General features: G+C 40.0%; 2 protein-coding genes across 3 annotated transcripts in view; both read left to right on the top strand.

Annotated features, from left to right (window-relative positions):
• Nucleotides 1-2,279: 2,279 nt before the first annotated feature.
• LOC117186193 (NADH-quinone oxidoreductase subunit B 2) lies at nucleotides 2,280-3,330 on the top strand. 2 transcript variants are annotated; one of them, XM_033386484.1, is made up of 2 exons: nucleotides 2,280-2,386; nucleotides 2,437-3,330. In XM_033386484.1, exon 2 carries the CDS (start codon nucleotides 2,458-2,460, stop codon nucleotides 3,118-3,120), a length of 663 nt encoding a protein of 220 aa, XP_033242375.1. In that variant the 5' UTR covers nucleotides 2,280-2,386; nucleotides 2,437-2,457; the 3' UTR covers nucleotides 3,121-3,330. The 2 variants fall into 2 exon arrangements, with proteins under 2 accessions (XP_033242375.1, XP_033242376.1); XM_033386485.1 differs by having other exon boundaries at nucleotides 2,301-2,386; nucleotides 2,446-3,330.
• A 10,751-nt stretch (nucleotides 3,331-14,081) lies between these two features.
• Nucleotides 14,082-21,749, top strand: part of LOC117186194 — a 35,141-nt gene continuing 27,473 nt past the window's right edge. The window contains exon 1 of the mRNA XM_033386486.1: nucleotides 14,082-14,255. The gene's annotated coding sequence lies outside the window, so the exon portion shown is untranslated. The remainder of the gene's footprint in view (nucleotides 14,256-21,749) is intronic.

Raw genomic sequence — 21,749 nt, 5'->3', positions numbered from 1 at the left:
CTCGCAAAGCTGGGCTTCACTCTCCTATACCTTTCTCCCCTGGGGACCCGGCGAAGTGGATGTGAGTCGTGGATCATGCGGCATCCACCAAGCTGGGCTTCCCTTTCCTATACCTTTCTCCCCTGGGGACCCGGCGATGTGAGTCGTGGATTCACGCGGCATTCGCAAAGCTGTGTTCCCTCTCCTACACCCTCGCCCTGGGGACCCGGCGACGCAGATGAGAGTCGTGGATCATGCGGCATCTGCTAAGCTGGGCTCCCCTCTCCCATACCCTTCCGATCACTGACCCAAGCTCCTTCTCTCGCCACGCATGACCCCCAACGCACGTCTCTGCAGCTCCCAAGCATGGGTTCACCCACGCCTCGTGGCCGGGCCCGGCCCGACCGTCCCACGATCCACCCCATGGGCGCGCTTTCGGCACGAACGGCTCTCCCCTTAGGTCCTCACACAACAAATGTTGCTGTGGGGAAGGACCGGGCCCTGGACAGACTGAGAAGCTGTACCTCGGCCTGAGAACTTCCTTACAAGCTTAGGGTGTTTTAGCGTTCATCAAGCGTTGGTCCAAGGAGTTTGACGACCCGTATGTTATGAAACAACTGTACATCTAGTTAGTACGTCCTATATTGGAGTATTGTTCTTGTGTGTGGAGCCCGCAGTATAAAGAGCAGCAGGTTGTTATTGAATCCGTGCAAAAACAATTTTTTCACTTCGTAATGTTAGCTGGGAGTCGGGTAAAATCTTGCCACCCTTTCGGTCTGGACTAAATCTAATTGACCTGCCGTCGTTGCACGATCGCAGAATATGTAATGGGGTAATGTTCTTGCACAAGCTCCGAAGCAATTATGCCGAACATGAACCTTTTAGGGTTGTATGCCATAACTATAACAAAAATTTGAAATGCACTTGTAACAGTGCGATATCGCAGGAGTCTAGTTGCTCTTGCTCTTATAGTCTCTGAGAAGTAGAGAATAACATGGAAACAATAATCGGAAAAATAACTCCTAAGCTTGCTGATAAAATTTTGATTGGTTACGAAGTAGTAGATATAGTTCTATTCATATCACAACCAACACGTTACAAAAAAGCCTTCGCTACGGTTACCTAACATCAGGTTGCAAGCAGTAACAGCAAAAATTGCTGGAAAACGCAAACAAGTCCCGAAGAATCATGCAAAGAGGAGCCCTGCTGATCAAATTGCAAGACCACCGCAAATCCACAGATATATCCTGCTTACAAAAAACCAGGACAAAAATTAAAATCATGGAAAAAGTCGACCATAAAGCATCACTAACAAAACCTCTAAAAAAAACAGCAGACAAAGCTACTCCAACACAACGCTAATAGCCTTTTCCCACACAGCACATCCACGGGGAGCGGTGGGATTTTTTGACAGAGGTGATTCCACTTTCACCATCTGCCATCCATAAAAAAAATAGCTGAGCTGATGACAACAAAACTAAAGCTAAACTACTAACTATATCTAACTAAACTATACATATAAGTACTATATAACGTTACTCTTGGGACTCTCTTTAAAGATGCAGAAGCTCTGTTTGGAAGTTGCCTTGGAATTGGCTGCTCGCAATATGCTGGAGTATTTCTCGCTTTTGTTTCCTGCTGCTTCACCTGTTATCGCTTCTGCTTCTTCTGTCCAGTTTTGTTGGGTTTTTGGGGAACTTTGTCCGCAGAAAGAATGCTGGGGCTTCAGTTGGATCTGTCCTAGTCGACATCAGCAGATTTATTTCGCGGTCACCGCAAGCCCGCAATTATATCATGCCAAATGGTTTTAAACTCTAGCTTTTCTTCGCATTCTACTTGAACCTTCTGGTTTTTGGTTTTTTTATGGCTGTAAGACACTAATATACAAAAAAATATCGATTAGAAACGTAAGGATTAGGAACATCCCATATGTTCGACAGATATGTTTCGCTCATTGACAACATCAAGGTGGAATGGTGGGAATTTGTGGCAGATGTGAAACAAAGATTCACATTCGTCAAAAGTTAGCTGATGGGCACAACATAACACAGTTTTGTTTGAATTGTAATCTTTAAACTATTATTAATAAGTAAGTTGGCTATTGGTGCTGCAGAGCCATCTGCAGAAGATTGTCCATAATAATTTCCAGCTGTATCTGTTCTTAGTCGTACACCGATTCACGGTTTTTTTCGTCATTAAAAAAACCGTTCCCGCAATATGTGCCGTGTGCAGAGTCAGAAAAATGTACTGTAAATATATCGTGTTCTCTCGTTCCATTTATATTGTTCCAGTTCAAAGCTTTTTTGATTTAGGATACTCTATCGATGTTTAATGAACACTCTGACTAAAATGTCGTAAATTTTCTTGCATCTCCCTTGCTGTTCTCGGAAACGTATTACATAAATAGGTATTTCGGTATATTCTCTAAAATTCAATCCTAAATTTTATTGTTTTCAGGAGTATTAGAACAAAAAAACAATGTTACGATCATCTATTTTATCTACGACCGTACCCAAGTGTCTGCAAATCATATATCAAAATTCGAACGCGGTATCTGTAGTGCCTGCACTAAATGGTTTTTGGGTTCGTCGACAACAAACTCTGCCGGTTGTAGACTCGTCCAAAGTTTTAGAAAAGAAAGGTTACTCACCGTTTGGCACAAAGCAAGCTTCTGTGGCCGAGTGGTCATTAGCAAGACTCGATGATCTGTTAAATTGGGGTCGTAAGGGTTCGATATGGCCATTGACATTTGGTTTGGCATGCTGTGCTGTTGAAATGATGCACATCGCCGCACCACGTTATGATATGGATCGTTACGGAGTGGTATTCCGAGCATCACCGCGCCAAGCAGACGTAATTATTGTAGCTGGTACATTGACCAACAAAATGGCACCGGCTTTGCGTAAAGTCTATGATCAAATGCCTGAGCCACGATGGGTTATTTCTATGGGAAGCTGTGCCAACGGCGGTGGCTATTATCACTATTCGTACTCTGTAGTTCGCGGTTGCGACCGAATAATACCTGTCGACATATATGTCCCAGGCTGTCCACCTACCGCAGAAGCTTTAATGTACGGTGTGCTACAGTTGCAGAAAAAAGTAAAACGCATGAAGACTCTCCAGATGTGGTACAGAAAATAAATCAAATCTAAGAATGATAAATTAAACTAAAATTGCCATGAATATCAAACACGGTGCAGATTACATCTTTTCAATTTATGAGAAACATTTATGGTTCAAGATCCTTCCTTTACCATTTTGGAATATATGCGACATGCACATATGTATATACTAAATACACCGTTAAAATGTATAATTCAATAATTTGAAAAATAAATGTTTGACTCAGTGGTTCTATATTGTTTTAAAAAATCTGACAGGCTTAGACTTTAAATCAGCTATAAAACCCATATGATCTGATGGAAAGACTAGACGGATTAGAGTGGTATAGCGACAGCGTACTTGAAGTACTGTAGTTCTTGAACAAGATGATGGAAAAAGATATTGTATATTCCAAACATTATGAAAAGAGCTGCAGGCTGAAGTTAATGAGCCTCTAACTTTGAGCCTGTAAATCAAGGCAGTAAAAACTAAAGGAATGGTAATAAAGAATGGCAGACTCAAAGGTAGCACCAAATTGTCAGTCAGTATTTACAGGGAATAACATTAATATTTTGTTTTTTCAACCTCAAACGCGAAGAAAATTTTCAGGTAATAGTCTTCGTTCATTATGGTATCAATGAAAACAGGATTTCCCACTCATTTTGTAGTAATGCAGCCACAAACCATGACACTACACCCGCCGTTTTTCGCTTTTTTTTTTATGTTACGTCGAACGATTTGGGCTGAATCGGTCTTTCCGTGGTCGGCAAAGAGTTTAGCTTTCGATTCCGGAAAATTTTGAAAAAAAAATTGAAGCATTGCCAGCACGTTGAAGTTGTATCAGGACAATGACCCAAAGCAAAAGGCCAATAAAGAAAGATCTTGGCTGTTATATAACTGCCCAAAAGTCATGGAAACGCCACCCCAACCGTCTGATCTAAGCTCTATTGAAAATTTGTGGAGCTAGCTGGACCGCCGCACAGTGGGGGAATCAACCGAAAGGAGGTGGCAAAAGTCGAAGGGTTTTTTTTAACGCTTTGGATAAAATGAAAAAATCGAATTTTCAAAATAATTAATTAATAATAATAATAATTAATAACTTTTAGTTTAGAAGATACGAGTACTCAAAGTTCAAAATTGTTAAAAAGTGTGCCAACTTTTATTCACATACTGCACGCTTCAGGTGGAAAAAGGTAAATTATTTAACGTATAATTCTAAATATGGTCACTTGCGTAGGTATTTCAATAGAAAAACTTGTTTTGAAAACCATCTACATTTACCATTTACAAAAATATTCCTCTATATTTTCCCGAGAATTTTTGTTCTTTGAATGATTACCTAACGCTAGAGCTTTTAAATTTTGTACATATACTTGTACTTGTACTTGCAACACACCCCCCTCACCACCCTCCAGGACCGAGGAATCTATCGCTCTATAAAAAATGTCAGTCATAGTATTTACCCGACTATTTTTCCTTGCATGTGATAATTTTTTTTTTTTTTTTTACTTTTTATTCCGTGCCTCGGAAGCATTTTCTCCCAAACATCCAAGTGGAACCAACGTCGAATTGTTTATTTGAAAACCATGGACTAATACTTTTTGAATCGTTGGGGACATTGGGTACCACCCTATCCGTGGCATATATAAGCAAAAAGTTATCTCACAAAAGAACGAAATTTTTCCGAATTTATAGAATAGTTACACGAAATTGCGATTAAGATTATGTGAAAATTATTTAAAAGGGCTTCGCTAAAGTTAGTTATGTATGATAGTAGCTTAGTGTTCGCAAAAGCTCTTCTTTCCGTATTCCCATCATTGCTATTGCCGTTGCCATTCTTCTTTGGCATGCTTATACGCAGACCCATATCTTTTTAAATCTTGTATATTTTCATCAACAATTATTGTTATTTTATAAGCCATCCATTAAGCATGGGTGGTCATAAACTGTTTCATCATTTTGTTGCACTTCAGAAGGTTTCTTTTAATGAAGGATTCAAAATTACTGATTTTTTAAAAATCTATTTCTCTTTTTTTCATTTTCCAAATGGTTGTTATTGATTTTACTGTAAATCCAATTTGAGACTGATTATACCCGATACTCAAAATGAGTATTGGGGTATATTAGATTTGTGGTAAAAGTGGATGTGTGTAACGTCCAGAAGGAATCGTTTCCGACCCCATAAAGTATATATATTCTTGATCAGCATCAATAGCCGAGTCGATTGAGCCATGTCTGTCTGTCCGTCTGTCCGTCCGTCCGTCTGTCCGTCTGTCCGTCCCCTTCAGCGCCTAGTGCTCAAAGACTATAAGAGCTAGAGCAACGATGTTTTGGATCCAGACTTCTGTGATATGTCACTGCTACAAAAATATTTCAAAACTTTGCCCCGCCCACTTCCGCCCCCACAAAGGACGAAAATCTGTGGCATCCACATTTTTAAAGATACGATAAAACCAGAATCGTAGAGGATGACTATATGTTCTAGAGTGTAAAATCTCAACCAGATCGTATAATTATTATAGCCAGAATCAAGAAAACAATTTCATTCTTTCTCGCTCTGTCTCTCTCTAACACACAGGTTTCATAGTCGGCTTTGCCAATTGCAAAATATGAGTTCAAGGATCTCAGAACCTATAAGAGCCAGAGCAACCAAATTTGGTATCCACACTCCTGTGATATCGGACCTTGACCGTTTCGTGTCCAAATTTCGCCACACCCCCTTCCGCCCCCGCAAAGGACGAAAATCTGGGGCATCCACAAATCTCAGAGACTATTAAGGCAAGAGTAACCAAATTTGGTATCCGCACTTCTGTTAGATCTCACTACAAAACGTATATCTCAGAATTTCGCCCCACCCCCTTCCGCCCACACAAAGGACGAAAATCTGTTGCATCCACAATATTGAGGATACGAGAAAACTAAGAACGCAGAATCATAGATAATGACCATATCTATCAGATTGCTGAATCTGGATTAGATCGGATCATTTTTGTAGCCAAAAGGAACAAATCAATTTGCAGTGGCTACGCAGCCCCCGACGTCACGCTCAGACTGATTTTCTGTCTCTCTCGCACGCACTCTTTGTCGTGTCGTTCAATATTAGCGGCGTCTGCCGGAGGAGAGCCATACTGACTTAGTATCGGGTATAACTGTAGAGTTGGGTGTCCGCAGCAACTCACAACGTTCCCCCTCGTTTTTTTTTCGGTTGTGTTGCTACAAATATCGATGAGATCGCTATGCAAAAACTCAAACTTTCCTGAATATTAACAAATTTAAAGAAAAGGGGCCAAAACGGGCCAAAGTTATTACTTTCCAGTCAATTACAAAATTTGTAGGTACAAACTCCCGTAGTTATTTTTTCTCAGCAGAGCTCAGTTCATTAGTTATATTTCACGAAACACAGGGACGCAGCTAAATTTTCTAGCTTAAGCTTTATGGAAGCTTAATAATTTTTTTTTTAATTTTTAATATGTATGATAAATTTACTTTGAGAATTTGTAAGAAAAAACGTAATCCATTCATATAAAAATTTCGACTTTATGCCAAAAAAATTCTGGAATTCTGGACCATAGTGTATTGCCTGCAAGAATTAGATGTATGGATATAATTTTAAAACTTGCATATACCATTCCGCGGGAGGGAGAATCTTTTGACAATAGCACGACAGAAAAGAAAAAACAACAGACTTGGAAAAAAATTATTCAAGAAAATTTCTCAGAAAAACTATTACTGAAGGTGGACTGCCCCAACCAAGGATGTGGAAACACAAACGATGGGAACTCATAGCGGACATTCTTTGTGAATAACGAAATTACTGCAGAAATAAGGGGTGGATATGGACATTATCAAAAGATTGGGTGTCATGTTAAATATTTTAAACTGCAAAGAAAAAACGAGGGGGAACGTTGTGAGTTGCTGCGGAGACCGCAACTCTACAGTTATACCCGATACTAAGTCAGTATGGCTCTCCTCCGGCAGACGCCGCTAATATTAAACGACACGACGAAGAGCGCGTGCGAGAGAGACAGAAAATCAGTCTGAGCGTGACGTCGGGTGCTGCGTAGCCAGTGCAAATTGATTTGTTCCTTTTGGCTATAAAAATGATCTGATCTGATCCAGATTCAGCAGTCTGAATAGTCATTAGTAGTCATTATCTATGATTCTGCGTTTTTAGTTTTCTCGAATCTGCAATATTGTGGATGCAACAGATTTTCGTCCTTTGTGGGGGCGGAAGGGGGTGGGGCGAAATTTTGAGATATACGTTTTATAGTGAGATCTAACAGGAGTGCGGATACCAAATTTGGTTACTCTAGCCTTAATAGTCTCTGAGATTTGTGAATATCCCCAGATTTTCATCATTTGCGGGGGCGGAAGGGGGTGTGGTTGGACTAACTGGGAAATATTCAGAACGGCAAAACCTTACGGACCATCCCCGAAATGGATGGTGGATGGTCGTCAGTGTGAATAGCCTATAAGCCGCACGTTTTTATGCGATAGTAAGCCAATAATTTTTAAATGCAACCCTAAAAAACAATGAATGGCAATAGAAAATAGTTCACGCCTACACATATTTTAAATCGTAATTCAAATTTGAAATCGTTGAAAATTAAAAAAAAAAAAAAAACAACAGACAAAATACAAAATGGAGAAACCAGCAATTGGTGGTAACAAGTACACATATGTATGTGTTTTTCCGAAAAATGTCGACCAGAACAGAAACAACTGCAGCTCTAGTAATTTTTCTGCACCCAAGGCGCCGCACTCAGCGCATTCGGAAATGCTTTAAGACCAGAAGGAGCAGTAGGAATTACAGCAGGAGAACCAGAAAACAAAGCGAGATATATTTCAGCAAATTGCAAGCAGCCGAAGCCAAACCAACTTCCAAACAAGGCTGCTGCAATTATAAAAGGACGTATATTGTAGATCTATGAATTGTTTTATTATAGCCAATAAAATAGCCAATTTACTAATTTAAAATTGTTCCAATAAGCGCTTTATAGCTTATAAAGTGTTTGGTACCGATTAATAGCTGCAATTATCAGCTTTTAAAATTGCAATGTTCAGTAAAACCAGGCGTAAGATAATTAAGTTATGAAAAAAAAGAAACATAACTTCTGATTTTAAAAATATCGTTTTTTAACTAAAAAAAAACCAAACCTGAAAACAAACAAAAAATTTATTACAAATTTGAAAGACCCCAAATCTTCAGAATAGTTCGATTTGGCTAACAGCGGAAATAAATATCGCTTCAAATGATTAAAAGATGGCAAATCTATATAAATATTGTTGAGCTACTGAGGGTTTTTCAGCAGCGTAGTTTGCGATTTATATATAAAAAGTCGACAATTTTTCGCTTTAATACGGTTTATTGTGCGATACAGCGGAGAAGAGATAGCAAAGGGCAGGCGGGTTGAATTTCCCATGCCCTAATGCAAGCGAAGCCCAAAGCGCGACACATGACGAGAACGAAAGCAAAAATAAAGGCGCAAGATGAAGACGAGAGCGATCGGCTCCATAGGCTGACGCCGTGCGTGAGGTTAATATATGTATATATTTATATATATACAGATCGATGACAATAGGGTACAGTGAGCAGTGCATATTAAAAAGAATAATAGGTTTACTTTGCTGCTGCACCACTGGCTATAATTCATGGATTAATGGCTATCATGTGCGTAACCCAGCAGAGTCAAATCCTAGCTATTGCAAAATTAATTTCTGCTGATGCTCTCGCCTTAACTAACCAATTATTCGGAAAAATTGAATTTTTTCAACCATATTGTCAAAATAGATCATTTTGAAGGATCCACTAGGGTTTTAAAATTCGGTGCCATTCGAACCAAGCAAAGTTGTTTAAAACGCCTTTATGTTTTCCCATAAAAGAAACCTCGTGATTTCTAAGCTCAGAAGCAATTTCTGCATTAGCGCGTGCTGCTTGTCTTTCAGTTCCACATCTTTTCACAAACACAAGCCCTTTAATAATTGCTCTAGTCGTTATTAAACTTTATTTAGGGACGTGTAGTATTGGTCCATCATCGATCTCCAATCGACTGATTCTCGACTCTTTTATTTATGTAATTTTTTCTTGCTTTTAAAATATTATAATAGATATAAATATGTTGTTTGCTGCTACTGTTAGAGCAACTTATACAGCAGTTGGGCAGGTCGACTGGGTTTATTCTGGTCAGTCTACGCGGCCAGTCTTCCAGGCAGGGGCTAGAATGGCTTTGCAGATCATGACATTGGTTTTTAGACTGCGCTTGTTGCTTTGTTTAAGTAGCCAGAATATTTTCTGGGCCTTACCTACCAACTTGCGAAAGTAAAGCGTGCATCCAGTGTAATTCCGCGGTATGTGGGATTCCTACGCTGCTCCACGAGATTCCCAAGCAGGAAGACAAATGGGCCAGAGCCCATTCTTAAAGTGTGCGTCACCACTGCACATTTATCAGGGTTTCTGGAGATGTTCCATCAGCAGGCCCAGCTTTCAAACAGCTTGAGGTATTGCTCCAGATTGTCTGTGGCATCATAGACACAGCTAGCCCTCGAGAGTACTGCTGTTTCGTCAGCAAATGTTGCCACCTTGAGGATCTGCCCTTGTTGCCTTCAGACCGTAGTGGGATTTGGCATGTCGTAAGTGAATAAGCAGTACAATGTCTTGGTCAAAGAAGCTGCACCATCCTGTCCTCTCCATCAGAAAACTTTTGATAGCTTTATACAACTGAGGGTTGTTCATCACTTTGATCTTGACAAGCAGTCCCTCGTGCCACACCCGGTCAAAAGCCTGCGAAATATCCAAGTAAGGAGACACAGTATACTGCTTGTTTTGGAAGCCGTAAAGTATGTGTTTAACTGGAAAGGTCCACTTCCACTTATAAACCACATACCCAAATTAAACATATTCAGAGCGATTGATCAATTCGCGACGATTAAACACGTCAATTAGTGCTTTTGGATTAAAAAATTAACAAAATATATACGTGGAAGAAAATAAAATAATTTTTCGTCCCAGGCCCACTAAATTTCTGCCCGAATAGCTTTTGTGTGGACGTTGACATGCAATGACTGCATCTTTCAAGAGGCGATGCAGTTACTGCACCGTCAAGTGGCCCGTGTGACACCAGCAGAAGGCTGTTACGCGCGGATCCCAGGCAAAACGCAGCCCTCCTCCCGCCCAACCGACCGAGGGGCGCTGCCGCATGACGCGCGGTGCGAAGCCGAACCAAACGCGAACATGCAAGAAAGATAGCTATTAGACTAACATTCGAGGAAAATTAGTACTAAACTTACTAAGAAACTAAGCATGCAATCAAAGTACAAATACCACTACAGTTACTAATTAATAGAAAGGTGTGTAAGGATTAATAATTTAATAAGAGGAAGAGAATTAGTGGTGGATATAATATGGTAGAGGGAATTATAATCCGAGCATAAGACCCTAAACGGTTCCTGCAAGGAATAATTCGATCTATAAAGTGGAAGGAACAACGGTATAAAATTTCTAGTCAGTCTAATAGGAATCGGGAAGTTTATGCGGCTCAACAGATCAGGGCTGTCTATGTCACCCCTGATCAAGTTGTGCATAAATATCACACCAAGCATTTTTCTACGGTTAACTAAGGATGGGAGGTTTACTAATAGTAGTCTACTAGAGTAAGAGTCTTACACCCGCATCCCAGTTAAGGCCCCGCAGAGCAAAGAGTAAAAAGTTTTTCTGTACTGATTCTATACGGTCCTGGTGTACTTTGTACTGAGGGCACCATACACAGGAGCCGTATTCTAAGATCGGACGAACAAGCGAGGTATAGAGAGTCTTTGTTATATAGGGGTCGTCAAATTCCTTTGACCACCTCTTTATAAACCCAAGCACGCCCATGGCCTTATTTACCATGGTAGAAATGTGTTCGGAAAACTTTAACTTGGGGTCTAACATAACACCCAGATCATCCACCAGGGTAATTCTCTCAAGAGAACCACCAAATAGGGTGTAGGGAGCCAACAAAGGGCTAGAACGATGAAATGTCATAACTTTGCATTTCGAGGCATTAAGGTGTAACAAGTTTGCACAACACCATGACTGAAAGTTATTGAGATCGGATTGCAAGCGAGAATGAAATGAAATGTCCTTGTACTGGACACAGAGTTTAACATCATCCGCATACATAAGTACTCGAGAGTATGTTAATACTGAAGGTAAGTCATTAATAAAGAGTGTGAAGAGTAAGGGGCCTAGATGGCTGCCTTGTGGTACTCCCGAAGAAACCTTTACTGGGAAAGAGAGGGAGTTTTTGAAGAGGACTCTTTGAGACCTAGAACAAAGATAGCTAGAAATCCATCTCAGGAGGTTGGGCGGAAACCCTAAAAGGTCAAGTTTATGCGCTAAAAGGGACTGGTTTACAGAGTCGAATGCTTTACTAAAGTCGGTGTAAATAACATCCGTCTGTAAGTTACCTTGAAAGCCTTTAATAATGAAAGAGGTAAACTCTAACAAGTTCGTGGTGGTTGATCGCCGCCTTATAAATCCATGCTGAGTTGGAGATATAAGTGACTCGCAGAGATGTTGCAAGTGCGGAGTTAGAACCCTCTCAAACATTTTAGGAATAGCGGATAACTTTGCTATACCTCTATAATTTTTTGCATCAGACTTGCTACCTTTTTTATGGAGAGGAATTATAAACGATTCCTTCCAGATCGGGGGGAAGCAAGAAGAATCAATGGATAGGGTGAATAGTTTAAGCAAAGGTTCACACAGAGCCTCGGCGCAGTACCTGAGTACACAACCTGGAACCCCGTCTGGACCAGGTGAAAACACCGGCTTAACTAGTCGAAGATCATGAAGTAGGGAACATTCATTTAACAAGGGACTGAAAATGCCGTTCGACCTCGGTAAACCGTATGGGTACGGATGACCAGAGTAGCTTTCCTCAGAAAGCTAAGCTAAGCTAAGAAATAGCCCCAAATGGTATTCCCATATTATCAAATGTAATGAAAATATTTAATAAGCTCAGCCAAAAACAGTAAAAAAATAAACTTTAGCCGACTATTTTTCACTTTGAAAACTCGGGAAAAGTCTAAATAAATTTATTTCTTGGGGGCTTGTATTGGCTCAAGTTCATTAATTGAGCGTCGTTTAAGGTTTTGTTGGTAAAACGATTACGATTTCCAACCAGTTGTATTTCGAGTAACGCAATTTAACGGAAAAATGCGGCATTTAAAAGTTTGGACACACGACGGCACATTAACCGTTTATCCATAGATTTTAATAAGCGATATGACATTTTTCCGTCATTATTATTATTATTATTCCGTCATCTATAAACATCAAAATTTTGATTAAATTGGCCTGGCTATAATAATGATCCGAGCTGATTTATATTCTACAGTCTGGAAGATGTGATATCACCGGAGTCTGGATAAAAAATTTTGTTGCTCTAACTTTTATAGTCTCTGAGAACTAGGCGTCAAAAAAGAAGGACGGAGATGGACAGACAGACATGGCGCTATCGACTCGGCTATTGATGATGATCAAGAATACACATATTCATTTTCCCCAAAATTATAATATATCTCTATATTCTTTTTGAATATCGGGTATAAAAATCGTAAGGAGGTCCTGGACCTCGCACTTTCCACTCACAAGATTCAGAGATACATAGTATACTGGAGGGTCCTGGAAGAACATTTCTCGGTACTTGTAAACTTGCTCCCTACCGAGTCTAGTTCAATTCTGGCGTTTTAGGCGGAAAAACTGGATTTTAAGAATACCTGGGCCGCATTCTCCATGAGTCCCTGAGCCCCCTGAGGAGAAGATTTCACGGGAGGATACGACCGTCGTGTTCAAATATTTACCGACGCCTGCAGTAAGGCTCTATGAATCTTGCCCCTCTAGGAAAACCAAAGGCCGGATAACCTGAATGGTGTACTCTTAAACTAGGGGAACTCCGTAAAGCATCGCGGAGATTCTTCAAAAAATCCAAAGCTCTAAATGGTTCCAGTGGGAATTGAGGTTTCACTTCTGTCGAGCTGTGTGGGAAAAAGCTATAAGCTAGGCTATTAGCCAGTTTCCAATGCATCGTGTGAACGAAAATCGTCTGAGGTAATGTTAATCAAAACTACCATTATAGGCTGTTCACACTGATGACCGTCCATATCGAGGGTAGTCCGTAAAGTTTTGCCGTTCCGAAAACTTCACAGTTATTCCACCAACCGCCGGGATGATCCTTAGCCGCACTTTTCTATGTGATAGTTAGCCGATGGTTTTCAAACAATGAGGGACAATAAAAATTAGTTCTCGCGTAGACATAATTCAAATCTTAATTAGAATATATCGTTGAAAACTCAAAAAAAAAAAAATACAACAGACACAATACAAAAATGGGAAACCAGCAATTGGTGGTAATAACTACACGTACGTACATATGTATGTTTTTTTTTTTTTTTTTGATAGTATTTTGCAGCCATTGCATAATAGTACTACATATGTCGACCAGAACAGATACAACTGCAGCTCTAGTAATTTTTCCGCAACCAAGGCGCCGCACTCAGCACATTCGAAAAATGCTTGAAGACCAGAAGGAGCAGTAGGAATTACAGGAGGAGCAGCCAAAGCCAAACCAACTGCCAAACAAAGCTGCTGCAATTATAAAGGGAGTCCAAAGAGTAAGGTTTATTTTACATACATAGCTAATTATAGCCAATAAAGTAGATATTAGAAACAAAATCTACTAATTAAAAATTTTTTATATTTCACTATTCTGACCAAAACTTTGTTTATATTTTATGCTCATCAGCTGCTCTTTGACGTATAGTAGATGGTGGATGGTGCTATTGTGAATCGGGGCTTCACATCGCTGAAAAAATCCCGTTCCCTCGGGATGTGCTCAGTGTGCAGAGGTTATAACAGATAGGTTCAATAATAAAAATAAGTCAATCGGTATACTTTATCGATAGTTCTATTCAGTAATTATTTCATGTAATTTAATAGTTTTATCGGAGTATGTCCTATTGTTATTTTCTTGAAAAGTTAAGAATTTAAGAAATAGAAATAATGATAAAATCGACCTGAACCAGTGCTACAATAGTTTTGTACTTGATTGTTGGAAAATATCTAGATACCCAAGGAAACAACATTTAAGACTGATAAGGACACATTAGTGACATCTCCAAACTTAAAAAACGTGATTTAATTTTGTGGTTTGTTTGTAACGCAAAATAAGTTTTCGAACATTAATGTACAATCTGCATGTTTACATACATTTCAAATCAGCATCAGAGATCTAGGCGATTATCAGCAAAATATATATATAGTACATATATAGTAAATTTTGCGGTCGGATGCCTTTTGGCTGTTACATTCATATGTACATATGTATGTATGTATGCATACCCGAATTTCAATAACCCTTAATTCATTGCGTACCATATGTATATATATGAATGTATATGTATATGTATATGTATGTATATTCAAGAAGCAGGTATCATATATATTCTAGATCAGAAGTCGATTGAGCCATGCCAGTCTGTCCATCCCGCTTGGCGCCAGAGACTATAAGAACTACAGTGGCGAGCACATGTGGATTCATGTTTATCACTTTTCACTTTAAACGCCTGAAATGGATCAATCCTTGTAATTTTTTTTTTATAGATTTTTTAATTTTGTGAGAATGAAAAAAGACAATAATTTCAATTCAAAGAGATCCTTTTCCTTAAGAGATTTTAATTTGTTCAAAAAAAGAGCATGTATCCATTTTTGCACGTTTCAAATCTGTTTACTTTAATAATTTTTTTTTTTTAGCTTTTATCGTATTCCGAATAAGTATTGGCATACTCTCGACTAAATTTAGTAGGTGTTTGCAAGGTATCATACGCCACTCGGACTTCACGCGCTCCCAAAGACTCACCGAATCCCTTTGGTGCAGACTCGTACTTTTCCAATGTTTTTTAAACAGAGCCAATCGATTTTCAATGTGATTTAGATCTGGGCTATTGAGCAGGCCACTTAAGTGAAAACTCGAATTATTGGGACGATTTTTCACGAATTTAGCCGTGTGCGGCGGCCTACCGTCTTGCTGGAAAGTGATCTCGGATATGGGGAAGACACATTTGTCAAATTTGACAAAATGGGTTCCTAAATATTCTTTCTTCATTATTCCATCGATTTTTACCAATTGCATAACGTTCCACCAAGAGTAGCAGCCCTACACCATCAGGCTTCCTCGTCTATGCTTTATTGTTTCCTTGACCAGATGATTTTGAACGACACGACAAAGAGTGCGTGCGAGAGAGACAGAAAATCAGTCTGAGCGTGACGTCGGGCGCTGCGGCGCCACTGCAAATTGATTTGTTCCTTTTGGCTATAAAAATAATCCGATCTGATCCAGATTCGGCAATCTGATAGATATGGTCATTCTCTATGATTGTGCGTTTTCTCGAATCTGCAATATTGTGGATGCAACAGATTTTCGTCCTTTGTGTGGGCGGAAGGGGCTGTGGCGAAATTTTAAGATATACGTTTTATAGTGAGATCTAACAGGAGTGCGGATACCAAATTTGGTTGCTCTAGCTTTAATAGTCTCTGAGATTTGTGGATGCCCCAGATTTTCGTCCTTTGCGGGGGCGGAAGGCGGTGTGGCGAAATTTTGACACGAAACGGTCAAGGTCCGATATCACAAGAGTGTGGATACCAAATTTGGTTGCTCTAGCTCTTATACACTACTGGCCAAAATAAGAAGTACACGCTTATGAGCTTCACGTCCTATAAAACTTTTCTAATAAACATAATTGAAAAATCAAATTTACTTTTAGTTTTCTAACCTACAATAGACTATAAAAATGTTTATTATAAGCATTTTTCATTTCAAATATATATTTTATGACCGATTAAACCTTAAAAACATAAACAAGGGCTGGCCAAAATAATAAGTACAGCAATTCTCCACAGCAAAAAACTAAAAGCGTATCAAAATTTGACCACTTTTTTCTTATAATTTATAATCTTTTACTAGTATGTTATATAGCCACACTTATTTTGGATGACTTCGGCCATTCTTCTTGGCATACTAGCAATAAGTTTGCGGCAAGTCTCCACTGGAATCTCATACCACGTTTTTAGCACAAATTCTCCAAAATTCTTTTTCTTTTCGAAAACTATTTTTACCAATTCAACGTTTCAAGTCACTCCAAAAGTTTTCAAATGGGTTTAAGTCAGGAGACTGACTTAGCCAAGCCATGACGTTTACATTTTTTTCCGTAAAACAAGCCTTGACCAGCTTTGAGGTGTGCTTTGGGTCATTTTTCTGTAGAAAGACCCATCTCAAGGGCAGGTTTTCCTCAGCATAAGGTTGCATAATGTGTGTCAATATGTTTTTATTTCGTCTCTCAATAATATAAGGAATGTGCCGAAAAGAAACTGCACACTTTGTTATACCCGATACTCAAAATGAGTATTGGGGTATATTAGATTTGTGGTAAAAGTGGATGTGTGTAACGTCCAGACGGAATCGTTTCCGACCCCATAAAGTATATATATTCTTGATCAGCATCAATTGCCGACTCGATTGAGCCCTGTCTGTCTGTCCGTCCGTCCGTCTGTCCGTCCCCTTCAGCGCCTAGTGCTCAAAGACTATAAGAGCTAGAGCAACGTTGTTTTGGATCCAGACTTCTGTGATATGTCACTGCTTCAAAAATATTTCAAAACTTCGCCCCGCCCACTTCCGCCCCCACAAAGGACGAAAATCTGTGGTATCCACATTTTTAAAGATACGATAAAACCAAAAATCGCAGAATCGTAGAGGATGACTATATGTTCAAGAGTGTAAAATCTCAACCAGATCGTATAATTATTATATCCAGAATCAAGAAAACAATTTCATTCTTTCTCGCTCTGTCTCTCTCTAACACACAGGTTTCATGGTCGGTTTTGCCAATTGCAAAATATGAGTTCAAGGATCTCAGAACCTATAAGAGCCAGAGCAACCAAATTTGGTATCCACACTTCTGTGATATCGGACATTGACCATTTTGTGTCAAAATTTCGCCACACCCCCTTCCGCCCCCGCAAAGGAAGAAAATCTGGGGCATCCACAAATCTCAGAGACTATTAAGGCTAGAGTAACTAAATTTGGTATACACACTCCTTTAGGATGTCACTATAAAACGTTTATCTCAAAATTTCGCCCCACCCCCTTCCGACCCCACAAAGGACGAAAATCTGTTGCATCCACAATATTGCAGATTCGAGAAAACTAAAAACGCAGAATCATAGATAATGACTACTAATGACTATTCAGACTGCTGAATCTGGATCAGATCAGATCATTTTTATAGCCAAAAGGAACAAATCAATTTGCACTGGCTACGCAGCGCCCGACGTCACACTCAGACTTATTTTCTGTCTCTCTCGCACGCACTCTTTGTCGTGTCGTTTAATATTAGCGGCGTCTGCCGGAGGAGAGCCATACTGACTAAGTATCGGGTATAACTGTAGAGTTGCGGTGTCCGCAGCAACTCACAACGCTCCCCTCGTTTTTTTTTAATTTTAGAGAAAAACATTAAGTTTCAATTTTGTTAATAAATTTAAAAAAATGTCTAGCCTCTTATTCTTAATCGAATTTTTTGCTTAGCACCGCTCATTAAGTTCTGCACACACTCGTTGGTAATCCTACGGGTTGCACGCATCCAGTTTTTTTTTCATATCTTGCATGTTTTCGGAGGCCCAATATCGCTCAATTGGCCGGAGCTCTGGGCAATTTGGTGGGTTCTCCTCTTTTGACACGAAATTGATGCCTTTTGAGTCAAGTAGCGCTAAAGTTGAGCGGGCATAGTGCGCGGACGCCAGATCTGGCCAAAATATTCTTGACACATTGTGTTTTTTATAAAAAGGTATAAGACGCTTTTTCAAACAATCCTTCATGTACACAGCGGCGTTGATTGTCCCTTTTGTGAAAAAAGCACTGGTTCTTAGGCCACAGGTGCAAATGGCCTGCAATATTAGCACTTTCTCCCCAAATTTATCGACTTGAATTGTTGACACCGACTCGTCAACAGTTCCACCTTTAACTTTTGTATAAAACTGAGGGCCGGGTAAAGTTTTCGAGTCCAATTTGACATAAGTTTTGTCCCGTCCATCCCGATCCCACCAGTAAATAGACGTTCCGGACCTCCGGATATTGCCACCACAGGTACTAGGCCTGTGGTGCCCAAACCACTGGTGGGAGTCCCACCAAAACGACAAGTTTTTGTCTCACGGCTGGCCCCTGACCTCACATCTAATGATGTAATTGCTTTCATTCAAAGCAAAATAAAAGCCGTGGGTTTAAAGGTGGAGAAATTCAACTTCTCTTATGCCAGGGAGATAGCCTCGTTTAAGATAAGCATCTCCCCAACTCAATTTGACACCATTTGCTCCGCCAAATTTTGGCCGGAGCATTTGGTGGTGAAGGAGTTTAAGGCTAAGAAGAAGAATAGGCCCCGCATATCCCTTACAAATCTTTCCAGTGTGCCACCCTCAACCTCAACTTCCTCTTCCTCAACTTCCCGTCTTGCTTCCACTTTTCCAAAAAACTCACTTCTCTTTTAGTAACCTATCAGAATGTAAGAGGCTTGCGTAGTAAGCTCAGCATTCTTTTCCGGGATAGTGTTGCATTTGCTTCCCACGTTATTGTGTTTAATGAAACCTGGTTAAAGCCGGACATTCTTAGTTCCGAGGTTTTGGCAGGTCGGTACACAACTTTTAGAAAGGACCGTTCGTCTCGACGTGCAGGGGGGGTTCTAATTGCAGTGGACTCTTACTTCACGTCGGAACACTTCACAGTCCAAGTTCAACAGGAACTGGAATTCCTGTGTGTAAAACTGATTCTTCCCGCTTTCGCTATATTCATTACTTGCTCGTATATCCCACCTTCTTCGGATATTTCAATTTATGAGAAGCACTTGTCCGCTTTAACCGCTGTTTCTTCCTCGCTATCTGATAAAGATCGTATGATAGTTCTTGGTGACTTCAACTTTGCCAGGAACTGTTTGGTCTCCGGTAAACGAGTCTAGTATCCTAGTGCCCATGTCACGACATGACTTTGTTGACGGCTTGCTTGACCTGTCCCTGTCTCAAGTCAATCATGTGAAAAATTCCTTGGGTCGATTGCTTGATCTGTGCTTTGTATCGGATCCGACCATAGTGTTGTTAACCCGAGCCCTTCCGCTCACTATACCTGAAGACGCCTACCACCCTACTTTCGAGGTGTCGCTAGATATAGGACCAACTGTATTGGATCGGTTGAGTAGGCTACCTGAGCGTGTCCGCTGCTTTCGTAAAGCCGAGTTTGCGAAGCTTAATAGCCTCATTAGGGATTTTGATTGGTCCGCTTTGTACTTGTGCACTGATGTCATAAAAGGCACAAACATTTTTTACAATGCTCTTGGCACATTTTTTGATTCTTGTGTCCCGCTTTCTTGTCCGACTAGATCTGGAAAACCCCCTTGGTTTACCAAAGAGTTATCCAGGCTAAAAAACTTAAAATCAAGACTTTATAAAAAATTTCAAGAAGTGGGTTCTCCTACTTCTCACTCTCGCTATGTAATAGCTCGGTCAAACTTTTCAGTTCTTAATGCTCAATGCTATAAGAACTACCTATCTCGATGCAGGATACGTTTTTCTCAGGACCCTAAACAGTTTTACTGCTTCGTAAACAGTAAGCGTATAACGTCCGCACACCCATCCTCGCTATCATTTTGTAATACGTCGGCAAATAATGATCAGGCAATTGCCGATCTTTTTGCCCAATTTTTCCCAACCACCTATTCTGAGGAAAGCTACTCTGGTCATCCGTACCCATACGGTTTACCGAGGTCGAACGGCATTTTCAGTCCCTTGTTAAATGAATGTTCTTTACTTCATGATCTTCGACTAGTTAAGCCGGTGTTTTCACCGGGTCCAGACGGGGTTCCAGGTTGTGTACTCAGGTAATGCGCCGAGGCTCTGTGTGGACCTTTGCTTAAACTATTCACCCTGTCCATTGATTCTTTTTGCTTCCCCCCGATCTGGAAGGAATCGTTTATAATTCCTCTCCAATCCAACCAATCCCTTTTATCGCATAAACTTGACCTTTTAGGGTTTTCGCCCAACCTCCTGAGATGGATTTCTTTGTTCCAGGTCTCAAAGAGTCCTCTTTAAAAACTCCCTCTCTTCACCAGTAAAGGTTTCTTCGGGAGTACCAAAGGGCAGCCATCTAGACCCCTTACTCTTCACACTCATTATTAATGACTTGCCTTCGGTATTAACATACTCTCGAGTACTACATATGTATGCGGATGATGTTAAACTCTGTGTCCAGTATAAGGACATTTCATTTCATTCTCGCTTGCAATCCGATCTCAATAACTTTCAGTCATGGTGCCGTGAAAACTTGTTACACCTTAATGCCTCGAAATGCAAAGTTATGACATTTCATCGTTCTAGCCCTTTGTTGGCTCCCTATACCCTATTTGGTGGTTCTCTTGAGAGAATTACCCTGGTGGATGATCTGGGTGTTATGTTAGACCCCAAGTTAAAGTTTTCCGAACACATTTCTACCATGGTAAATAAGGCCATTGGCGTGCTTGGGTTTATAAAGAGGTGGTTAAAGGAATTTGACGACCCCTATATAACAAAGACTCTCTATACCTCGGTTACAGAAAAACTTTGTACTCTTTTCTCTGCGGGGCCTTAACTGGGATGCGGGTGTGAGACTCCCATCTTACTCTAGTAGACTGCTATTAGTGAACCTCCCATCCTTAGTTAACCGTAGAAAAATGATTGGTGTGATATATTTTTTTTTATGCACAATTTGATCAGGGGTGAAATAGACAGCCCTGATCTGTTGGGTCCCATAAACTTCACCTATTAGACTTACTAGAAATTTTATACCGTTGTTCCTTCCACTTTGTAGATCGAATTATTCCTTGCAGGAAACGGTTTATGGTCTCATGCTCGGAATATTATTCCCTCTACCATATTATATCCACCACGAATTCTCTACCTCTTATTAAATAAATAATCCTTACACACCGTTCTAGTAATTAGTAATTGTAGTGGTATTTGTGTTTTGAATGCATGCCTAGTTCTCTTGGTAAGTTAAGTGCTAATTTTCCTCGAATATTAGTCTAACAGCTATCTTTCCTGCATGCTCGCGTAACAGCGTTCTGCTGGTTTCAGACGGGCCACTTGAAGGTGCAGTAATTGCATTTATTCTCTACCTCTTATTAAATAAATAATCCTTACACACCGTTCTAGTAATTAGTAATTGTAGTGGTATTTGTGTTTTGAATGCATGCCTAGTTCTCTTGGTAAGTTTAGTGCTAATTTTCCTCGAATATTAGTCTAACAGCTATCTTTCCTGCATGCTCGCGTAATGTATATATATGAATGTATATGTATATGTATATGTATGTATATTCAAGAAGCAGGTATCATATATATTCTAGATCAGAAGTCAATTGAGCCATGCCAGTCTGTCCATCCCGCTTGGCGCCAGAGACTATAAGAACTACAGTGGCGAGCACATGTGGATTCATGTTTATCACTTTTCACTTTAAACGCCTGAAATGGATCAATCCTTGTAATTTTTTTTTTATAGATTTTTTAATTTTGTGAGAATGAAAAAAGACTATAATTTCAATTCAAAGAGATCCTTTTC

The sequence above is a fragment of the Drosophila miranda genome, chromosome XR, assembly GCF_003369915.1.
Source record: "Drosophila miranda strain MSH22 chromosome XR, D.miranda_PacBio2.1, whole genome shotgun sequence".
NCBI classification, from domain to species: Eukaryota; Metazoa; Arthropoda; class Insecta; order Diptera; family Drosophilidae; genus Drosophila; species Drosophila miranda.
This window is presented reverse-complemented; position numbering and strand designations above follow the sequence as displayed.